General features: G+C 37.8%; 2 protein-coding genes across 2 annotated transcripts in view; both read right to left on the bottom strand.

The window, feature by feature from the left end:
* LOC107086176 (40S ribosomal protein S5-like) overlaps nt 1-1,367 on the bottom strand; it is a 20,364-nt gene extending 18,997 nt beyond the window's left edge. The window contains exon 1 of the mRNA XM_015376960.1: nt 1,359-1,367. The gene's annotated coding sequence lies outside the window, so the exon portion shown is untranslated. The remainder of the gene's footprint in view (nt 1-1,358) is intronic.
* Nucleotides 1-19,220, bottom strand: part of LOC107086174 (carnitine O-acetyltransferase-like) — a 21,579-nt gene extending 2,359 nt beyond the window's left edge. The window contains exons 1-14 of the mRNA XM_015376957.1: nt 18,817-19,220; nt 17,745-17,969; nt 16,160-16,278; nt 15,637-15,690; nt 12,334-12,499; nt 9,725-9,899; nt 7,497-7,587; nt 7,180-7,267; nt 6,992-7,092; nt 3,825-3,944; nt 2,652-2,774; nt 1,029-1,164; nt 886-948; nt 657-794 (exon numbers count right to left, since the gene is read on the bottom strand). Of these exons, the coding sequence (XP_015232443.1) occupies nt 657-794; nt 886-948; nt 1,029-1,164; nt 2,652-2,774; nt 3,825-3,944; nt 6,992-7,092; nt 7,180-7,267; nt 7,497-7,587; nt 9,725-9,899; nt 12,334-12,499; nt 15,637-15,690; nt 16,160-16,278; nt 17,745-17,969; nt 18,817-18,867 (1,650 nt within the window). The 5' untranslated portion in view covers nt 18,868-19,220. The remainder of the gene's footprint in view (nt 1-656; nt 795-885; nt 949-1,028; nt 1,165-2,651; nt 2,775-3,824; nt 3,945-6,991; nt 7,093-7,179; nt 7,268-7,496; nt 7,588-9,724; nt 9,900-12,333; nt 12,500-15,636; nt 15,691-16,159; nt 16,279-17,744; nt 17,970-18,816) is intronic.
* Nucleotides 19,221-19,752: the final 532 nt, after the last annotated feature.

The raw sequence follows: 19,752 nt of genomic DNA on the forward strand, positions 1-19,752 counted from the left end.
GTAAAGACGTACGGCATTACAGAGTGCAATGTCAGAAGATGGCACATTCAAAAAGAAAAGCTGAATAAAAAGATGCAGAGTGAGAGTAGGAGTGACAGTGAGCGCAGTGATGCAGAGGATGCCTGTGAATAAAAGCCTCATGCAGTTTTTGAGTTCAGATTGCAATCGATTTGAAATGTTGCAAGATTTCAAGTAAATGTGCGATTACTGTGTTTTCTTTTATCTTTTTATTGTTTAATTGCACAAATCTTTCAATACAATATTAATATAAATGAAATTGTTAGCACTTCAATATAAATTAGTTTATTAAAATAGACTTTTTTTCTTTTTTAGTCTTTTTGTTTTGTTCCCATAAACCGATCCTGGAAATAGGGGGTATTCTTATAATCAGGGTCGTCCTATATTCAGGTCAGTACAGTAGTTCAGGCTGCTGAATCCAAGTATCGTGTATAAATATTACAGAAAAAAAAATATAAATCTCTGACAATCTGACTCATTAAAACAAAACACATCTTAAGCAGTGGATTTAAAAATGATTCAATGAACAAGAAGTAAAAGTACCACACCCATGCATGAGTTTAAAAACAAATTCTCAATAAAATAATTAAATAAATTCCTTTCTTAAAGTCTAATCATAAAGCATGAAGTGAACAGACCTGTCCTGTCCGCAGCTTCCAATGCGTCGCCAGGCCATAAGCGGTGTCCATGAAGATTTTGGGAATGCTGAGTCCTTCCTCAATGGCCTGCAGCTTGAGCCCCAGCAGGTGGCGGTCAATGCCATGCCCCTTAAGAGCCTGAGCAGCATCAGGCAGAAAAGATCATCATCCTTCAAAACAGAAGCTAATATATCAAGCTAGAAAAAAAGCACCATGTAGATGCGTTTACCTGTGTAGTCAGCTCAGCGTAAGCACTGACAGCTTCTCTGAGCAGCTCCAGCTTTGCTTCTCTCTGTGGAGAAAATATAACGATTCAGATCTATAGAATTTCATCAGAAAGATAAGGAAGAGCCAAAAAAAACTGTTTCTCACCGATATTTTTGGATCATCGAAAGCCGTGATAAACTTTAATGCCTGATTGGTCGGCGAGCGGATGTACTCGGTTCTTCCTCCTCGAAACATCCTCTGTGAGGCGATATCGCAGGCAGGACACACCTCATTGTGAACTCTGCAGGCAAACATCAAAAAGCTTAAAGATTGTAAACATACAGTGACCTCCCTTTTAGGAATGTCTGTTGAATAAATGTTAATGACATATTTATTACAATCTGAAAAAAAGATTCATTTAATGGTTCTGGACATCAGAACTTCTCCAAACTCAAACACAGCTTATTGCAGTGACAGAAAAAAAACTGGTTAAACCTAGATCGGAAAACAAGCAGAGCGCCCTCAAGTGGTTAAACACTTCATTTGCAGCAGGCACAGACAATAGGAACTAGTCTGTGTTTGCAGCTGTTGCAGAACACTTAAGCTACGTTCACATTGCAGCCTGAAGCGCCCCAAATCCTTTTTTTTTGCCCATACGCGACCTGGATCTGATCTTTTCATGGCAGTCTGAACAACACAGATCCGATTTTTTCCAATCCGACCCAGGCCACTTGGGTATGTGGTCGTGAATCCGATACGAATCTGATCTTTTCAAATGCAACCTGTGTCTGAACGACCAGGCTGGATTGATCCCCGAACGTCATTAATACCTGACAAAGGTCACTATTCTGCGTCTTGCTACGCAGAAGCAGCAAGAAAAACAACAACCATAGCAGATGATGATGCGGAGAGCAGTATTGATGTTTAATCACATTAAGTTTTTGTAGTTGGAAAAGACCGCTAGATGCGCGCCGGCACTACCATCCATGTTTACTTCCGTAAACATAGAGCACGCTGGCCTGTGACGTCATTGCGTCCTCTATCGGCATGCGGGACACTTGCGTTGTATGACTGCAATTCACACAGGAGATCACTTACAAGTTGCATATATTTGGAAATGTAAATGGGAACGCAAAAAAAAAAAAAAAATCGGATTTCACAAAAAAGACGCATGAACATTATGGAGAAAACAGCTTTGCAACTGTGGAGCAGTAATGATGGTGAACAATTTTTTAAACAATGACGTTTCAGCTCATATTATTGCACATTTTATTGTACTTCTGCAATGAGATGATGTTAAATCAGTCATTATATTTTAAAATTGCTTAATTTTAAGCAACTTCTTAGATTTGTATAAAATTAGTAAATTTGTAAAAAAAAGTATACAGTAACAGTCCCGGCTATATTTTGTACACTTGTCATCTATCCCTAAGCTTTTAACATGCAAACCTACTTTTTAATCTGCCTCCCCTCAATTAAAACATTTTTAGATTCTTTTTTACTGAATCCCTGTAAAAAAAAAAAAGAATGAAGCGTTTTGATAGAACAATAATTTAGCAGCCCATTTTAGATATCTGTGTGAGCCGAGCCCGTGCCTTAAATTACAGCAGCTATTCTACAAGAAATGTTTGTCTGTGCAAAGTAAAACTTCAGCTGCATGAGTAATTAATGGGCATAGAAAGGTACCAAATCCATTCGGTACCCTATAGACTCCTACATGTTCTGCTATTCCTCCGTTTAACCACAAAACTTAAACATAGAGGCTTTATTCATCCTACTACTACTGACCTGTAGTAGGAGAGCTGCACTGCAACCTGGATGAAGGAGTTTGGGCTCATGTTGTGTTCCTTTGGAAGCTCTTTGCCAAACTTTTTGAAGTTGAAGACGTGGACGTCGAGGTCATTAATCAATCTGAAGGTGAAATAAAACAGAAACAAGCCATCTTAATTTAACAACAACAACAAATCATTCAAGGTTCCTTCCGACTTTGATTATTAAGCATGAACCTATTCATCTTTTATTTTTATTGTTTGTTTAGATTTTACAACATTTGCTTTCTTGTCAGATTGGGACCCAGCTTTCTAGGAACCATCATCATAATGTGTCTCAATCTGTTAATTTGCAACCTTTAAGTAACCCTGATCCACCCAAATGATTGCATCAACTGACTGTCTTGCTGTTGCCATGTTTCTTGTAATTCTTCAAAATCCTGCAGCTCACTTAAAGCAGCACATTTGACTGCAGACTGTTGCAGACCTGGATTTGTAAAAGTTAAGATTTTAGAAACAGAAAATGATCTGAAATAATCGATAATTCAAATATTAAAACAAAAAATACTTTTAAGAGATTCACCAATCAATCAGCCAGAAAACAACATTTCGGTTGTTTTTTGCCCTCTCAATAAAATGCATCAAAGGCAATAAATCCTGAAATTTTCAAGTCTATGAAGGCATCGTTCATCAAGATGCATTTGTGATGTCTGGAGTTTACTAAAACCAGAAGCCTTTATTTTATGGTGCTGAAACTATAAACTCTTTAAAAACTAGCATTAAAAAAACTGATCCATCAGAGCTGGTCTGTTAACCTGGCTTCCACTATCGGCCAGCAACAGTTAATCTCCAGTTTGTTATGTCTCTAATTTGACTGAATATCCCCTCAGTCCACAATAAAGTAAATATCAGATGAATAAAAAGGCTTTAGCTCTCGCTACAATTTCAGCAGATGGATGATTTATGCAGCCCAGTATAGAGGCTCTGTGTTTGGTCTGTTGTCAGGAAACTATTGGCTGTGAAGAAAAAAATGACTTTCATAAACCAAGACAAATTTGCTAAAAACTTGTGTGGTTTTTACTCCCCAGTTTTGCTAAATCTCAGAGAAAGAGCTGCAGGAGGACAAAGCTGAGGCTCGACCTCATCCTTTTTAGGATAAAACATGCACAGAGCGAGGTAACAGACGGCTCACATGTCTAAGTTCTGCTTAGCCTGCTCTATGTCCCTCTTGATGTCTCGGTCTATGTGGAAGTAGAGCTTCTTGGGCATCGGGAGAGGAACAAGTGGAGCTCTCTTTGGGTCGGGTTTCTCACTGCAAACAAAAACACAAATATATTCATAAGCAGAAAAAAGAACACACAAAATCTCCTGGTTTAATGTTTCTAATGATATTAACTACCATCCTCTTCCTTCACTGGAAGTAAAAAAGTTAACTGTGTAAATGTTTGGGCATCTGGCTGCAGCTTTAAGGTGCATTGAGACAGAGTGCGGCAGACTTAAATAGAACCCCTTTGCGTTGTGAAGGGCACAGTTTGCGATGATGGTGCTCTGCTCCACTCCACCCTGCTACTCAGTAGAACTGAGGTGTTGACAAACAGCAGCACCGCATGGAGAGAGAGGAACCAGTGATCGCTTAAGTTGAAAAATCTGAACTTTTCTATGAAATCACACAATTTCATAAGAATAGTTGACCTCTGAGTGACTTAAAAATGTATCTTTAATATCTGTGATCCTTTACAAAAAGCACCACACTAGGTCTGAATGCACCTTCAGACAAAACCCATATTTCTTTTTATTGAAGATATTAAAGAAAAGATGGACGGTTAGATGGACTTGACTTTTATTGACTGGAATAACTGAGTAGCAATTTATTATGGAAATACAATAAATTCTCCAGATTCTCTTTCTCCAAACTTAACTTAAGAACATTTAATTGTTTATGTTCAGCTCAGGGTTAAAGGGCATATTTTACTTGAAATGTTTTTGCAGAGCTTCTTCTCTAAGGCTACTTCCAATGAATGAATGAAAACAACGTGAAACTCAAAGAGAGAGTCACAAAGTCCGGATTAATGTGATTTACTTCAGATTACCGCAGTGCATCTGAACTCGAGTCTACAGCAGAAAGATGGCTTTTATCTGGGTCTGTGTTTGGAGTTTCCATTTGGGAATCAATGCTAATAAACAAACATCCTCCAGTCTCTTCTGTAAAGATCCTGTGAGACGGATCAATGTGGCGTGATAGTATTACAACCTTCCAGGAAAAAAGCCTACGGAGGTTTAAACACATCCCGTTTGTCAGATGGCATCGGTTACACCCTTTCAATTCTAAAATTAACACAAAAAAATTCAACAGATTCGACATTTTCCCAAATTAATACACAAAAAACAAAGCAAAGGAAGAACAGTTGTGTGTACAAAGATAAAGCAGGTACACCCCAACTGCTTCAATTGGACTCAATAGATTAATCATTTATGCAAACGCTGAAAAAACCGCAGAACTTCTGGCAAAAATCATTTAGAGAAATAAATGTTGCTGCTAATGAATCTGGAACAACTGAATATGTCATATTAATGCCATATGGGGGTAACAAGTTAAACAAGAAACGGATTACCGTAATACACTACGTTCAGGCATTAACAAGTAAAATAATTTGTTAAAAACTAAATTTCTGTGATATTATTAGTTATAACGCTGGTAATGCTCCACAAGCCAAAAAGTCAGTTTTGAATAAACAACACACGACCCACAACCTAAATAAAGAAAACAATACTTTTTTTTTTGTTTATTTTTAGAAGACTCATTTCATATTAAGAAAAGGAGGGTTTTAAAATAACAGAAGAAGACAGCAAGTGGCCTACAATAATCAGTTCAATGTTTTGCAAGTGGCTATACTTGAACTAATTATAATATTAACGTTTACATTAAAATAGTATAAACTACTTTCATGTTTTACTTCATGCAAATTTGACTTTTTTTTTTTTAACCTTGTGAGGCTGCACTTTACTCAGGAGCTAATAAATGAGGCATAGAAAGAGAACTGTTTGTCATGCCCTGTAAAGTTTTTGTTGTGTGCCATGTTATATTTTTGTGATCCTTTATTTGGTAAGGGCCTGTCCTAATTGTTTGTTTTGGCAAAAGTTACTTACCTTACATTAGGGTAATATCATAAATAAATGTATTACTTTTTAACAAAGGTACGGTGTAATATGACATCTATTACATTTTGAATGTAAATTGCCTAAAATTGGCCAAATTTAAATAGTTTTAAAAAGATTACTAATCCTCCCAGAAGGGGGCGTCCTAGCAAAGCCTTCCAAATTAAGACTAAGACAAAGACTCAACAGACACCAGTTAGCAAGTTTTATGCCAGGGCAGGAAAAAAACAAAGGCATGTTCGTTTTAAAAGGAATATGGCTGCATCAATAACAGATTTGAAAAGCTGCGGATGAAAAACAAAACCAAAAAACAAAAACAAAAAACAGATAAATATCTCTAACAGATCCAGTCATCAGCATGTTAGTACAAACCATCTGCCATGCACAGTGGTGGAATAAGCCTGCTTTGCTACCTTTAGGTATTCACTACAGGCATGAACACCGGAATACATTGCAACATAGATGTTGGTGACATAAATGTTTAAAAAGCTGGGTAAAAAGAGCTGGAAAATGCTACCATGACTCTCCGGGTGAAATATAAACGACCAGTACTTTTATAAATTCAGCCATCCACCCAAGCCAACGGTGCCATGCTGCACTGTAGCCAGAGCAAGGTGGAAGGTGGGTAAAGTGGCCAACGTCATTACAACTGAGGCAGACAGCGCGGCCTCAAACTGGCAACCCTCCGGTAAGAGGACCAACACCTACCTCCTGAGCCACTGTCATATTCTTTTTCTAAATTATAAAACTAGAATTGTTGCCCTATGACACACTAACAGCTCTCAGCAATCTCAAAGAACCGATATAGAGTCTTATGTGGGGCAATTATTTTGCTGTTGCACTGGCTTAGTAGAGTCCAGACCTCTGGCTCATTTAAATGCTGTGACAGGCCTTTATGAGAGCCCTGCAGCAATCTTTATTAACAACATAGATAAAGGCAGACAGGAAATGGACACAGATGTATAGAAGAGTGTACTTCTTTTTCTAAATCACAGCTATTCTGATAGTTAAAATAAAGGGTTTAATCATTTTAAACACTTGTTACTGACTCTGCTTGCTGTTTTCCAGATTTACCCTTTAAAACGGGTTGAACCATATCCAACAATACAAAAATTATCGATGCTTAACCATCATAGTAGTTGTGAGTGGGGATAGTAGCAGTAGTGCTAAGAGTTGTTTAAAGCATGTTGACATTAATCTCACCAGTACTCCAGTATATGGTGGAGAAGGTTTGTTATGGGTGGGCCCTCTGCTGTGGCCTGTTCATACAGGAGGCCCCATGAGCCGTCCTCGCCTACCACAAACTGTTTAAACAAACACAGGTCAGAGTCAGCCTACTATCAACATTCAATCAGCTCCTCGTACGTTGTTCTACATGTGATCACACCCACCTGCAGTGTTTTGTCAAACCAACGGTTTCCACTGTTAGAGTATGTCCCGCCGCCATGCAGAATCTGAGCTGCTTTACGGCTGGCGTACCTGCAAGGTGAAAAGCGTAAAAGCAAATTTATTAAACACAATTCTTTCAGAACTCTGACGCCACAGAGTCTGCGTTTCACAATCTGTAGTTTCAGTTCAAATACAGGAAGAGACAATTGCTCATTCCAGCAAACGTCAACATACGACACAATCATATCTGCAGAGAAAAGCTTACGCAATAGATTTAGCAAACACAGAAACACCTGGAAATGTGCGCTTGTGCACATACTTCTCATCAGATATCCTCATGACAGGAGAATCCAAGCAGAGGGAGAAAAGTCCTGTTTCTATCATCCGCACAGACTCCTGGTTGAGTTTGTCTGCAGAAGTAGAAACATAAAAATTAAATTAAAGAGAGCCTAAAGATAATTTTAGACAGTGATTTAAGACAATATTAAAAACATTTACATTTATTCTATTTGTATGCCTAAAATGAATCAAGATATAGATTGAATGTTTATTGTGGGATTGAAATTTTCCTTTCTTATATTCTCACTCTATGAAATAAAGGAATGGAGAAAGTTTTAACACTTTATGACGGCATGTTTGCAACAGCAATGGTATACCAACTGCATAGCCCCACCTTTGCTCCTTTATTCACATACGTTTCCAAACCATTTGAACTTCCTGGCAAAACTACGAAAGCCTACAAAAATTGGTAAAGTATGTCTAAATCAAATCTTAATCATAAACAAAAAACAGAACTATGTCCTAGCCATACCTCCTAACATCAAAAGTCACTTATACTTTCTTTAAATGAAGCTTATATTTATATTTCTAACAGCAAGCACTTGAAAATGAGCCAAAGATAGGAAGAAAAATAAACCCTTTGAATGACGATTTAGTTAAAAAATTATCTCGCCACGACGTCACATTCAAACTGCAATGCAAGAAACACAAATTTGCATTAAATATATTCTCCTAGCTCTTCTAACAGTCGAGAAATAATAAGGTCTGGAGACTAATATTACCATGGTAATGTTTGATAGTCAATGGTAATTTGTCTATAGTGCTTCTGAAGTCTGAAGTCTCATTGACTCAGTCACAACACTGCTGGTGGTAAGCTACAATGCGGCCACAGATAACCTGGGGCGCACTGACTGAGGCTCCGTCGGGCCCTATGACCGCTCTCAGTAGAAAATGCGGGTTAAGTGTCTTGCCCAAGGACACAGTTATCGACGCAGCCAGAGCTGGGGTTTGAACCATTGGCCATCTAGTTGCAAGTTAAACTCCTGAATCCTACAGCCGTTTCCATACCATGCTAGCATTAACCTTTGCATGATAACGTTGGTTTTTGCACCTAAATGAATAAAAATTTCAGACTAAATTATCAACAAGTTCATTCCTTTCATTAAACACAGCATTTGCCCTACCTTAAAGTCTTAAATACATCAACAAAATATGCAAATACAATAGTTTATACCTTTAGCATATGTAGCCTATAGGTAATTGTTTGTTCTAACTTTTTTTAAATAGCTATAGCATAAAAAAGTACTTTAGGCAAAGACAGTGTTCGATGAGTGCATAACTTGAAAGCGTAGGCCTAACAGGAAAATAAGACATTCAAAAAAGAGAAGCTTCCAGAAACCACAATAGTAGCTAACATTAGCCTTAGCACCCAAACATTAGCATAAAGACAGTAGAATTACTATCAAAATACCAAGAAGTTTATAATCTAAGATATAACACTTGATATTTTTTCAGAAATTCTAAAATAGAAAGATCTAAATCTAATAGAGAGAAAATACAGTAATTACTTTACAGAAAAAGTAAATTACATTTTCAGATGAAAGAAGATACATGTTTTAGATGTGCAAAAGAAGTGTGTGTCTAGCAAGAAAGTGAAATCTAAAAGAAATCCCTAAAATATACTTCAACTATCAACCTTAGACTTGGCATGTTGGCATTAGCATGCTAACACTTGCATCACTTAATTGGTGTAAGGGTTTATTTAAATACTATTGAGGAATAATACACTGCACTCAATAAACTCCAGTCAAAAATTTAAAACACAAAAGGCTGTTAAAGAATAGGACACTAAAAAATACTGATGTTAAACCTTTTATACCAGCAGTCCCCAATTCTAGTCAAACAACGCTATGCATCCGTTGCTATAAACGGAATTAATCTTTTGTTGAAAGGTGGGACAAATTAAAACATTTAGGATACTACCTCTAAATGATTTATTTGGGAAAGTCCTTCTTTTAGTGCTGTCACCTAATAAATAAAAGGTGTTGCGTAATTAGTAAAAACCTTCTTAGTCAAAACATATTTATTCATTATTGTTTAACGAAATATAATCAACATTCATTAACCAAATTAATAATTATACCGTTCTAATCCAAAGCTGTGGTCTAGCTTTACACCAGCTCTTGTAATGAACAGTTAACCCTTGACTGAGAATGAATTACCACTGAACTACTTGGCAAGCTTGTTTGAGATGATGAGTGATCAAACCTCTCAGTAGGCGGTTGTACGCTTCCCCCCATGTGTGCCGATGCTCGCTGGTCAGGATGCCCATGGGCTCCTTGTCGGTCTTCCAGGACTGAGCTCTGATTCTGTGCAGCTGACTGTGAATCTGACTCTCAGTCATCCGTGAACCGTCACTGTTGTAAACCTCGAGCTGGAAAAACTAGACCCCAGGGATGAATGGTGAGAAGAAGTGAAAAGAGATTATTCCAGTCCAAACCAACAAGAGTCATTATCAGAAATGCTATAATTCACTATGATCCTTCATTAGTTGATTTTTGAAGTTCTGTGTTGGGATGAAAGGATTTTATCTTAAAACTGTAATGACTTATTGACAATGTATATGAATTCATAGTGGATCATCCCGGATTAACAACAATTTGCAACTTAACCACAAACCTTTCGGAGATAATAATCTTCAGCCTTAATACAAGCTAAATATCTGTCCACCATATTTGGAGTTAAACCATGTTGATCTGGAGTGAAGTTGAAGAAATTCAAGCTATTCCTCACTGTTTTACTCTGACAAATGTGAGGATTCAATAACTTCAGAGAAATAGTCCCACAGAATGCTGCAGCCAGCACCATGCACGATTGCCGAGGTCACTGCTCTTTGCTTTAATAGCCTCACTGTGACTACTTTAAGGTCAAGCATTTCAATCAGTGAACCTGAAGTGCACACTGAAACTATAAACTTTAGAGAAAGGCCCTTGGTGGTTCTTTTGTTCTAGCAGATTCCAAATTATGAAAGATGTGAGCTATAATGGTTGCTAAACTTGGGACACAAATGCGTGTTGGAATATTGCAATGGTCCCAATCACAAATCGGAACTATTTTTTTTTTTTTAAAAATGCAGACTGAGAAATTTCAAGAATAGCTGTGACCTCAATCCGGTTCAAAATATACAAGCTATACTACAAAGCTGAATCCAAATAGAAAAGTGGCCAAATCTTTTCTACCTGAATTACGTCAGAGGTTGTGAGAACAAACTTGGGTCTGAAGTGCAACTTTTCCCCTGGATTAGATAAAGCACACAAGGCTTTTATATTTATTTTTGGGAAGAAAAGTGTTGAATAAGTTCAGAAAAACGTTTTATTTTTTATTAACCACTATAGGAAGGTAAAATGAAAATAAACTTCTGATATTTATGAGGCCATTACCACCATCAACGTGGACGCAACTCAAAATCGGAAAGGTACCAGTTTTATTCCATGAGACACACCCTTTCTACTTTTAAGAATAGGCTTAAAACTTTCCTTTTTAATAAAGCTTATAGTTAGAGTGGCTCAGTTTGTCCTGAACTATCTCTATAGTTATGCTGTTATAGGCTTAGACTGTTGGAGGACATAGGGACCCCTTTTCATCATTCTGCTTCATTTTATCTTTATTCTCCCACTCTGCAGAATGATTTAGTTCAATCTCTAACGTTGTGCTCTCTCTGCTTTTTCTCTCAACAAAGTGGTCTGTTCCTGTTTGGCTGTGACACCATCCTGGAGAAATATCAGCTGTGCTGCTGCCATCGACACCTTTGTTTATAGATGTTGGAATTGGGCCTCTTTTTCAATGTACTTCTGTTCCTCTAACTGTGACCAACTGGATGTGCTCTCTTCATCCTCTGACATGGAAGCTGGCTTGGAGCTTGTCTGCCTGGCTGTGTGTTTCCTGTGGAGCTTGTTGACACCTGTCGTTTGTATCTCTGCTTATTTCTGCATGTCTGCTTCTGTTTCCTTGAACCAACTCGGCCTTGGCAGATGGCCGCTCACACCGTGTCTGGTTCTGTTGGAAATTTTTCCTGTTAAAAGGGGTTTTTTCTTCTCCACTGTCGCTATAAGCATGCTTGGAGTGAGGGATTACTTTCGAGTTAATGAGTCGATGCAAGAAACTGGTTTTCCTTAGATAGAAAACGTTGAATCAGTTTACCTGTATCATCTGGTTAAATTGTCTCTGTAAAGGGCCTTCCATGTGTTGTGAATTGGCGATATATAAACATACTGAATTTAATTAAACTGAATTACCTTCAATCCTGACCTTTCTGTTGGGTTTGAAAGATTACCGTTGTCACTCCATGATCAACAAAAACTGTGTTTTTGGCCTCTCACCAGTCTGGCTGTATTTCATTTGAATAAAGCCAGACTGGTGAGGATTTATTGGACAGTGAAGCATGTTGTTTAAAGGCCAGCCAGAAGAATAGCTGCTCTGGCTGAATCCAAGTTTCTGCAAACTCTGGAAAAGAATATATGACGGGGACTTCAACCTAACCCTGGCCCAGTCTGAACTCATTTCAAACATAAAAAGAATCCCATGCTGTATTTAGCACATGAACCCTCTGTAGTCTCAGAGGTTGTCAAACTGCTGGTGAGACATTTCATCTCTGAAGGTTTTCCTTCCTCTTTTTCAAGGATTTTTTGGTGATTAAGACCGTTTCATTTTATCCATCTGCTTAAAATCACAACACAAATCAGTGCCTGAATAACCCCAAATACTATGTATTCAGGAGGGAGGTATCAAGAAACCAAACAAGCACCAGTAAAAACAAAACACGAGCCAGCAGTCTGACTGAAAACTGATGCCGAGTTAAAGATAGCGAAACCACCCACCTGGTAGTTCCTGACTACTGTGATGTGTGTTGGAGGGCGCCGGGAATTTGCGTAGTGAAAGACAAAGTCGTGTTTAGGTCCGGGAATCCTGCAGGAGGAGAAAAGGAGCGGGTACAGCTCCATGCACAGAGGCTTCCCTCGCATGTACTCAACTGGCAGCTGGCCACTGAGGAAGAAAGCAAAAACATACCAACATGTTATTCCCACTGCTGTGCTAAAAGAGCCGTAAAAAGAAAGACCAGTTTGGGATAAAGATCTAGATATAGCAATTTACTGTGCTTTCCCACCCCCGGAAATCTATCCTCTGTTTATCCCAATAAAAATAGTGGTGTAGAGTTCACTTTGTCATTGCCAGACTGGCAAAGATTCATGAAGCAGCAATGAGCTCTGTGTAAAGGCCAGCCAAGAGAGCAGCAGCCACATCGTAATCTTTATACATCATCTATGATCAACAGAATAACCCAACCAATGTTTACATCTCAGCTGTTTTAGATTGTTTCTTCCAATCATGTGAAAAATATGTTGGCCTTTTTTCAGCAAGAACATACATGCACCTTTTTAACACATTTTAAACTCATCCTGCAGAGCTGAAGACTTTTAGTGTTGTTTGCAGTGGGGTATGCAGTATATTTTATTGCGTTGTGGGTTTTCCTTTGCTGTGCTGTCTCTTATTAATACTTTTTGCTTTCTAAATGTATTTTTATTTCAGTTTGCCATACACATAAAGGATGTTTCTTTTTTCTCTTATTTTCATAAATGCAGAAGCCAAATACAAAACAACCATGTATGGTGCTGCTTATGAAACTTTTTTTCAAAGGTTTGGTAGAGGTGTCCCACAGGGGTGAGTGTCAGGCCCCATTCATTTCACTTTAATATAGAGCTGCAAAGTATATTGAATCAGAACTTTTGCAATATTACCGGTAATGTAGGAAATATTGCTGGAATAAATTAACCTTGCATGCAGTAGCAAAATTCAGGCTCTCTACAGAACAAAAAATATCCAGCATTTTAAATGGACCTTCATTGCTTTCATTGTGCTCCATTATTGTATATTTTAGTGGCTTTGATGCTAAAGCACGTTAAAGGCTGATTTATACTTTGAAACTAGACTCTGCGTAGGTGTGCCAGTGAACAAAAAGACCTCCCCGCCCCTCTTCAGACACTCTGCTGCACCTCTCCCAAATTGTAGGTCACTGCAGACAGTGCTGTAGACAGAAGGCCGGCTTGTTTTGTTTTTATGACTGCAACTGCGGAAAACAACTCGTCAAAATGGACCAGCTAGAAGAGCAAGGTGCGCGAGAACGCTGGGACCCTTTTTCCACCTGGATCCCTTTTTTGCCCTCATGTCCCTCCGTTGTCGGACAAACTCGCCCCCACTTCCTCACTGCCTCGGCCGTATCTAGACCCACAGCTGGTTCCTGATTCTCTTGAGCTTAAATCAAAAATGTCTGTGTCAAGTTCACTGCGACACACTGCTGCTGGGAGTATAACCAGCCTTAAGACTAGAAATCTAAAATAATATTTTTAAAAAGTCATGATAAAGTGCAGTGACATGACTTTTTAAATATTTGCCTTTTCTTAAGGTATAACATCAGTTTTATCTAGTCCTGCAAACTGAGCACTTTGACCAATTTACACTTTTGTTCTACCATTCAAAGTTAAGTACACCGACTCAGCTCACTTGCTTAAAACCATATTTTACCTTATATAAGCAAGTAAACAAGCTGCTTTTTCTTTAACCGCTAGCATGTGACCTTGTTGATTTATTTATAAACCTTTCCTATCTACAATATCCTCATAGGGGTTGTTTACTTAGGGGGGTTTCCTCTAACAGTTTAAAAATGGCCACATTCCAGACAGGTTAAACATTTTCCCTGACAGCAGTGGATACAGGAACACAATTTAACTTTGAAATTATAGTTTTGTAACAATAGTGATAGTTAAATTTCTAAACCAAAACAAGACATGGATCTCAGGGTATTTCTGAAAAATAATTGCATTCAAAAAGTCAAAAGGAGAAGTTTAAAATAACCCAGAACTGGTGACAGGCTGTCATAAGTCTGATGTAATTTAGGTCCCATGGAAAATCTAGGAAAATTACAATTTATGGCTTACAAATGTACATCACTGAATCTAAGACAAATGAGAAAACTTTTAATGCACCCCTTACAATATATATAAATGCATTTCATTGTATACATTCCCTTTTTGATGGATTAGAAGGCCTAATCCATCAAAAGCCTGATACTTTATGTTGTACTTCCTGTTTCCCACTAAGTTAAATATGATATGAAACAAAGAGCACTGTGGGAAGGACAACCCACATTTATCCAGCCATCAGACGCAGTTAAGAGGATTGTAGGGGTGAAGAGTGGCATCGCAAAAGCTCAGCTTAAGAGATCCTCAAAGAGTGACAATTAGGGGTCATCAAGTCTCACAACAAATAGATGGTACAGTCCAAACGGCTGGGATGCCATAAAATGTCTTCTTTATCCTACCATCACAGTACGGCTGGGCGATAATTCAATAACGATATATATCGATCGATATATATCTTCATTCGCTGTATCAATTATTAATATATAAATGTTTTGTTCATAATGCACAATTTCCCATATAAATCAGTCTGAACCCTAAAATGAAAAACTGCATGTTTCATTTGAGACATTTTAAAGTTGCAACTCCTCTCACTCTATTTAGGACAGGCAAAAACTGGAGGTTGCAGGTCGTCTAAAAATGTCCCTCTGCTGCAACTCTGAGTTTCTTAATCCCTAGAGTGGACTAAGACTTTTTCAACAGGGTTTTATGTAAAGTCTCATCTTGTCTTGCAAAACAGCTGTGGTGTTTTTAAATTAGATTAATAACTGTAGAACTCTGACGATTAAAATCGGCTCTTTATATTAGGCTAAAAGGCATCAGTTAAAAGTATTGTGAGAAAATAATATATCAAATAAAATAGAAGACAAGTCCTCAAATCGAAATACAAAAAACATTTTTTAAATAAATGGTAACTATAACCAATACACATCAGAGGTAAACAAGATATTCATATCCTATTATCTATTAGGGTTTCAGATCGGATCCCAGTACTGAGCTGCAGATACTCTTACAGTCAGTCCAAGTAAATTTAGCCACAGATTAACTTCATACAGGAGCCAAACACACAGCGATGCCAGCTGGATGAAACGTAAGACGACAGGCAACAACAAGAGTGCAGAGGATGCCTGCAGCACGTGAACAGGCGAAGAGGAATGACTTGTATGTGTTGGAGTTACAGAGTTATATTTAAACGACAAAACTCACTTGTGCATTTTGGCTCTGAAGTCCAGAACTGCTGCTATCAATTTGGATGCAAACCTGTGAGGAGAAACAAACACGCTATCATCATGTCATATATTTAGGGTGTTCAAACATATTGTTCTTGAAATTGTAAAAAAAAAATAATTAAAAATACACATGTATTTCTTTAGAGCAGTATTAATTTATTTTTTATAGGTGCAACACAAATGAGATGCTGCACTTCACTTAAACAGATTCAATCTGATTTCTAAAGGAAAAGGATGCATAAAGCATAATACATCAATAGGGGTAATGCACATTTCACTTCATTGTTGGAAACATTTCTTTAACCTTAGACTGTCATCATTCAGAATGCATCCTCTCATGATAAATGATGGTTCTATTTTCTGACCCCTCTCCAAAACAAAACAAGCCAAACGGCTTCAACAGAGATAAGGAACTCCACAAGTAAAGAGCTCATTTCAGGCGCTGCTCAATGTGCCAAACTGTAAGTGTCATGATCCTTTTGTTGAGCCCCAGAACTCACAGCAGCTGGCTCCTCCAGTCGTTATAATCCCGGCGGGGCAGAGAGATGGCCGGGTTCGAGTGCACCGCTAGAGGCTGCCTGCTCTCCAGGTACGCCCACTGCACCCACCAGTCTGTGATCTGGACGGACAATTCAGATTTCAGTGAGGGAATTAAAAGAACATATTGTATCCTCCTCTATAAACACAGATCTAATGTCTATTGATGTTTTTATTAGAACCGTTTCCATAATGTTTCCCTCGGAAATGCCAAATGAAAAGAAGAAAGGCATCCAATATTTACGCTTTTCTCATCTCTAACATTTATGTTTCTATATAATTTGTTCTATTTTTATCTAAAATGACACATTTATGCTTAAATCTAAAAATAAGAAGAGATTTTATTACCTCTGTTTAGATATATGAATGCACTGATATAACACACTTACATGTTCATACAGTATAATTACCACATATATTTAGCCAACTTTTCTCTATACATTTAATTCATAACATATTTATGAATTAAATTATTTGGGAGCCCAAATTTAATATTTATACCCTAAATTAGAGATATGCAGACATATTTTCTAACACTAAATCCTATACCAATACATGGACTGAGTGTACTGGTCAATATCTGCCACTGATGGGTTGAGTGAATTAACCATATGTTTTACCTTGCAAGTCAAGGAACAATGTTTAACATTAACATTGTTAAAAAAATTTAACAAATTAAGACTCTCGCTCCTGTGTGAGCTCTGCACGATGACACAACCAGTGTTTATGTGATAAAACTGAAGCCACTAAATCTCTGCATTTGTTTTGCTGTGTCTGATCTCAGTGAACATAGAAATTACTGGATCATTGCAATTATTCAAAATCCGACCCAGATAATTCCTCAATATCGGTATCCAGTATGAAATCTGAGTATTGGATCAGTGCATCGCTGCCCTAAATTTGTTAGCAAAACATAAAATTGGTTTAATTTCTTACCGTAATAAAAAAAACTATAGAAAACTATTTTATAAATAAAAAATAAATCAAACTGATAAAATCTCTAGATAAACAATTTTAATTTCTAATATTTGGTGTTTAAAAACAAGATTCAGATTCTAAAAAACTAGGCAAATATTTCAAACACGAGGGTCAATACAGTTTCTATCTTAGGCAGTTCAATAACATGCTGCTATCATTTTGCACATCTCTGATGTTGCTGCTATTTTTAAATATCCATTACTGTAAATATGTCCATAGCTGCATATTGGTTATTTATTCTCCAGGTGCACAGTTGTATATTGTTAAAACACTTTACAGTACAGTATTTTATTGTTTCTTTTAACTCTTCACTAGTATGTTATTCTTATACATTTTTCTAAGGTCCAAATTTGTGTGACCATTTTTTTTTTCTATAATCCTTTTACTGCTGTAAACACCAGAATTTACACATTGTGGGACAATAAAGGGATTTTCTATTCTATTTTTCTATCCTAATATTGTGTTACCTACTGCTGTAACTGACATGAACATTTTAGGCTCTATCTTTTTATTTTCAACCAATAGTACCAACACATTGTCCCATATACAGCTTGTGTCTGTTTCACACACCCAGTTCTTGGTGTTCCTGGCTCTCCTCTCCAGCCCCTCCTGCAGCCGCGGTCCCAGCCCCCCGGGCCTCCCGAACTCCTGCACAGTCCTGCGGGTGTGGTTGAGCTCATCTGGGGGCAGCAGGGGCTCCAGAGCCCTCAGATAGCCCTGCAGCGTCTGGTTCAGTGGGGGCACGGGCTGGGGGGGGACAGTGGAGTAGAAACATGGCTCCTGCCTAGGGGAGACCTGCAGAAACCGGAGTAAAGCATGATTGCCTGTTTACTGGACACCTGGTTTGACTTACAGTGGAGTTTTACCAGAGTCAAGAGTAGCAGCAAAAATTGTAGGAGATTATAGAAGCATACAGAAGAGGGTTAGGGCCACTGAAAAAAATGTTTTTTAAATTTTATTTCAGTTTAATATGGGAAAACTGACTTTAATCTTAGAATTCTGACCTTAATCTCTGAATTCTGACCTTTTTCTCAGAATTCTGACTTTAATCTTAGAATTCTGACTTTAATCTGAGAATTCTGACTTTAATCTTAGAATTCTGACTTTAATCTCAGAATACTGACTTTAATCTCAGAATTCTGACTTTAATCTTAGAATTCTGACTTTAATCTGAGAATTCTGACTTTAATCTTAGAATTCTGACTTTAATCTTAGAATTCTGACTTTCATCTCAGGATTCTGACTTTAATCTTAGAATTCTGACCTTAATCTCAGAATTCTGACTTTTTTCTCAGAATTCTGACTTTAATCTTANAATCTCAGGATTCTGACTTTAATCTTAGAATTCTGACTTTCATCTCAGGATTCTGACTTTAATCTCAGGATTCTGACTTTAATCTTAGAATTCTGGCTTTAATCTCAGGATTCTGACTTTTTCCCATATTAAATTGAAATAAAATGTAAAAAATTAGTAAACTTTTTTAGTTAACTGTTTAAGTTTTTCAGTGGCCCTAATCCTCTTCCGTAGAAACAAAATGCGCTGCTATTTATTCAATTATCGGCTGTGTTGCTGTGAAAACTAGTCAATATCTGCTCGTTTGTTCGTCAGTCGAAAACAAGTCGACATAAACAAAAGCCTTACCAGAGACAGCCATGCTCTGCAGGTTCTCGGCTGAATATTCTTGAAAATCATATTTCCTCGGATCAGAAGCACACTCTGAGGAGCATGTGTTTTACAAAAAAAATGCACCTTCTCCTTTATGTCCACAGACGTTAATAGCTCAGACCGCGCAGGGTCAAATCGCCAAAGCGAAGCTCTGACCTCCTCCTACTTCTCCGCCATGAAGCCTCACGGCGGCCTTCATCGCTCGACACACAACTTTTTAGGAGAAGTTGTCTTTTCTGGACGGAAAACAACACGTCTCCCCCACCTCCTTTCTCCTGTTGTTGTTCTGTGGAGCATGCAGTGCCTCACGTAGTGCACAGAAACTCGAAGATGATTACTGCTGCTGCTGCCTGCCCTGCTGCCGTCGATGCACACGTGCTGACGTAAAATGTTTCCGTAAACAGCAACGTGACGGACCCGCGAACTCGAGGTGCAGTACCATGTCTGGGCAAAAGCTGTCGCTGTTGAGCCCCCAGGAGGAAAAGACAACCTCAGCCGCAAAATGGCCATAACATTTACATTTTATTTTTTAAAGAATATTCATATGTGCTATTATTTAAATAAAGTATTGCATTGCATTAAATTAATACTTCCAAGTAAATCTTTAAATTATTTACTATTTACATTTTAAAATACACTGAAATATTAACAAATTACAGCCCACAAAAAAATATAATTTGAAATTAAAATTTTTGAAAAATTTATGTAATAGTTCATTGGGTAAAGGTATCAAATAATTACCCCTCAGGATATGTCCTCCCACCCTGAAATAAAAGTGGCCTCCTCACCCCACACTAGTTGTTGGCTGAAGGAGTTAAGCTGGCTTTAATAACGATATTGATGTAGGTAGGAACTAGGAATCTTACCTGAATCTAACTCGTCGACAGTCCCATCCCCTATTTGCCTGGATTT

The sequence above is a fragment of the Cyprinodon variegatus genome, unplaced genomic scaffold (assembly GCF_000732505.1).
Source record: "Cyprinodon variegatus isolate N-32 unplaced genomic scaffold, C_variegatus-1.0 Scaffold144, whole genome shotgun sequence".
NCBI lineage: Eukaryota > Metazoa > Chordata > Actinopteri > Cyprinodontiformes > Cyprinodontidae > Cyprinodon > Cyprinodon variegatus.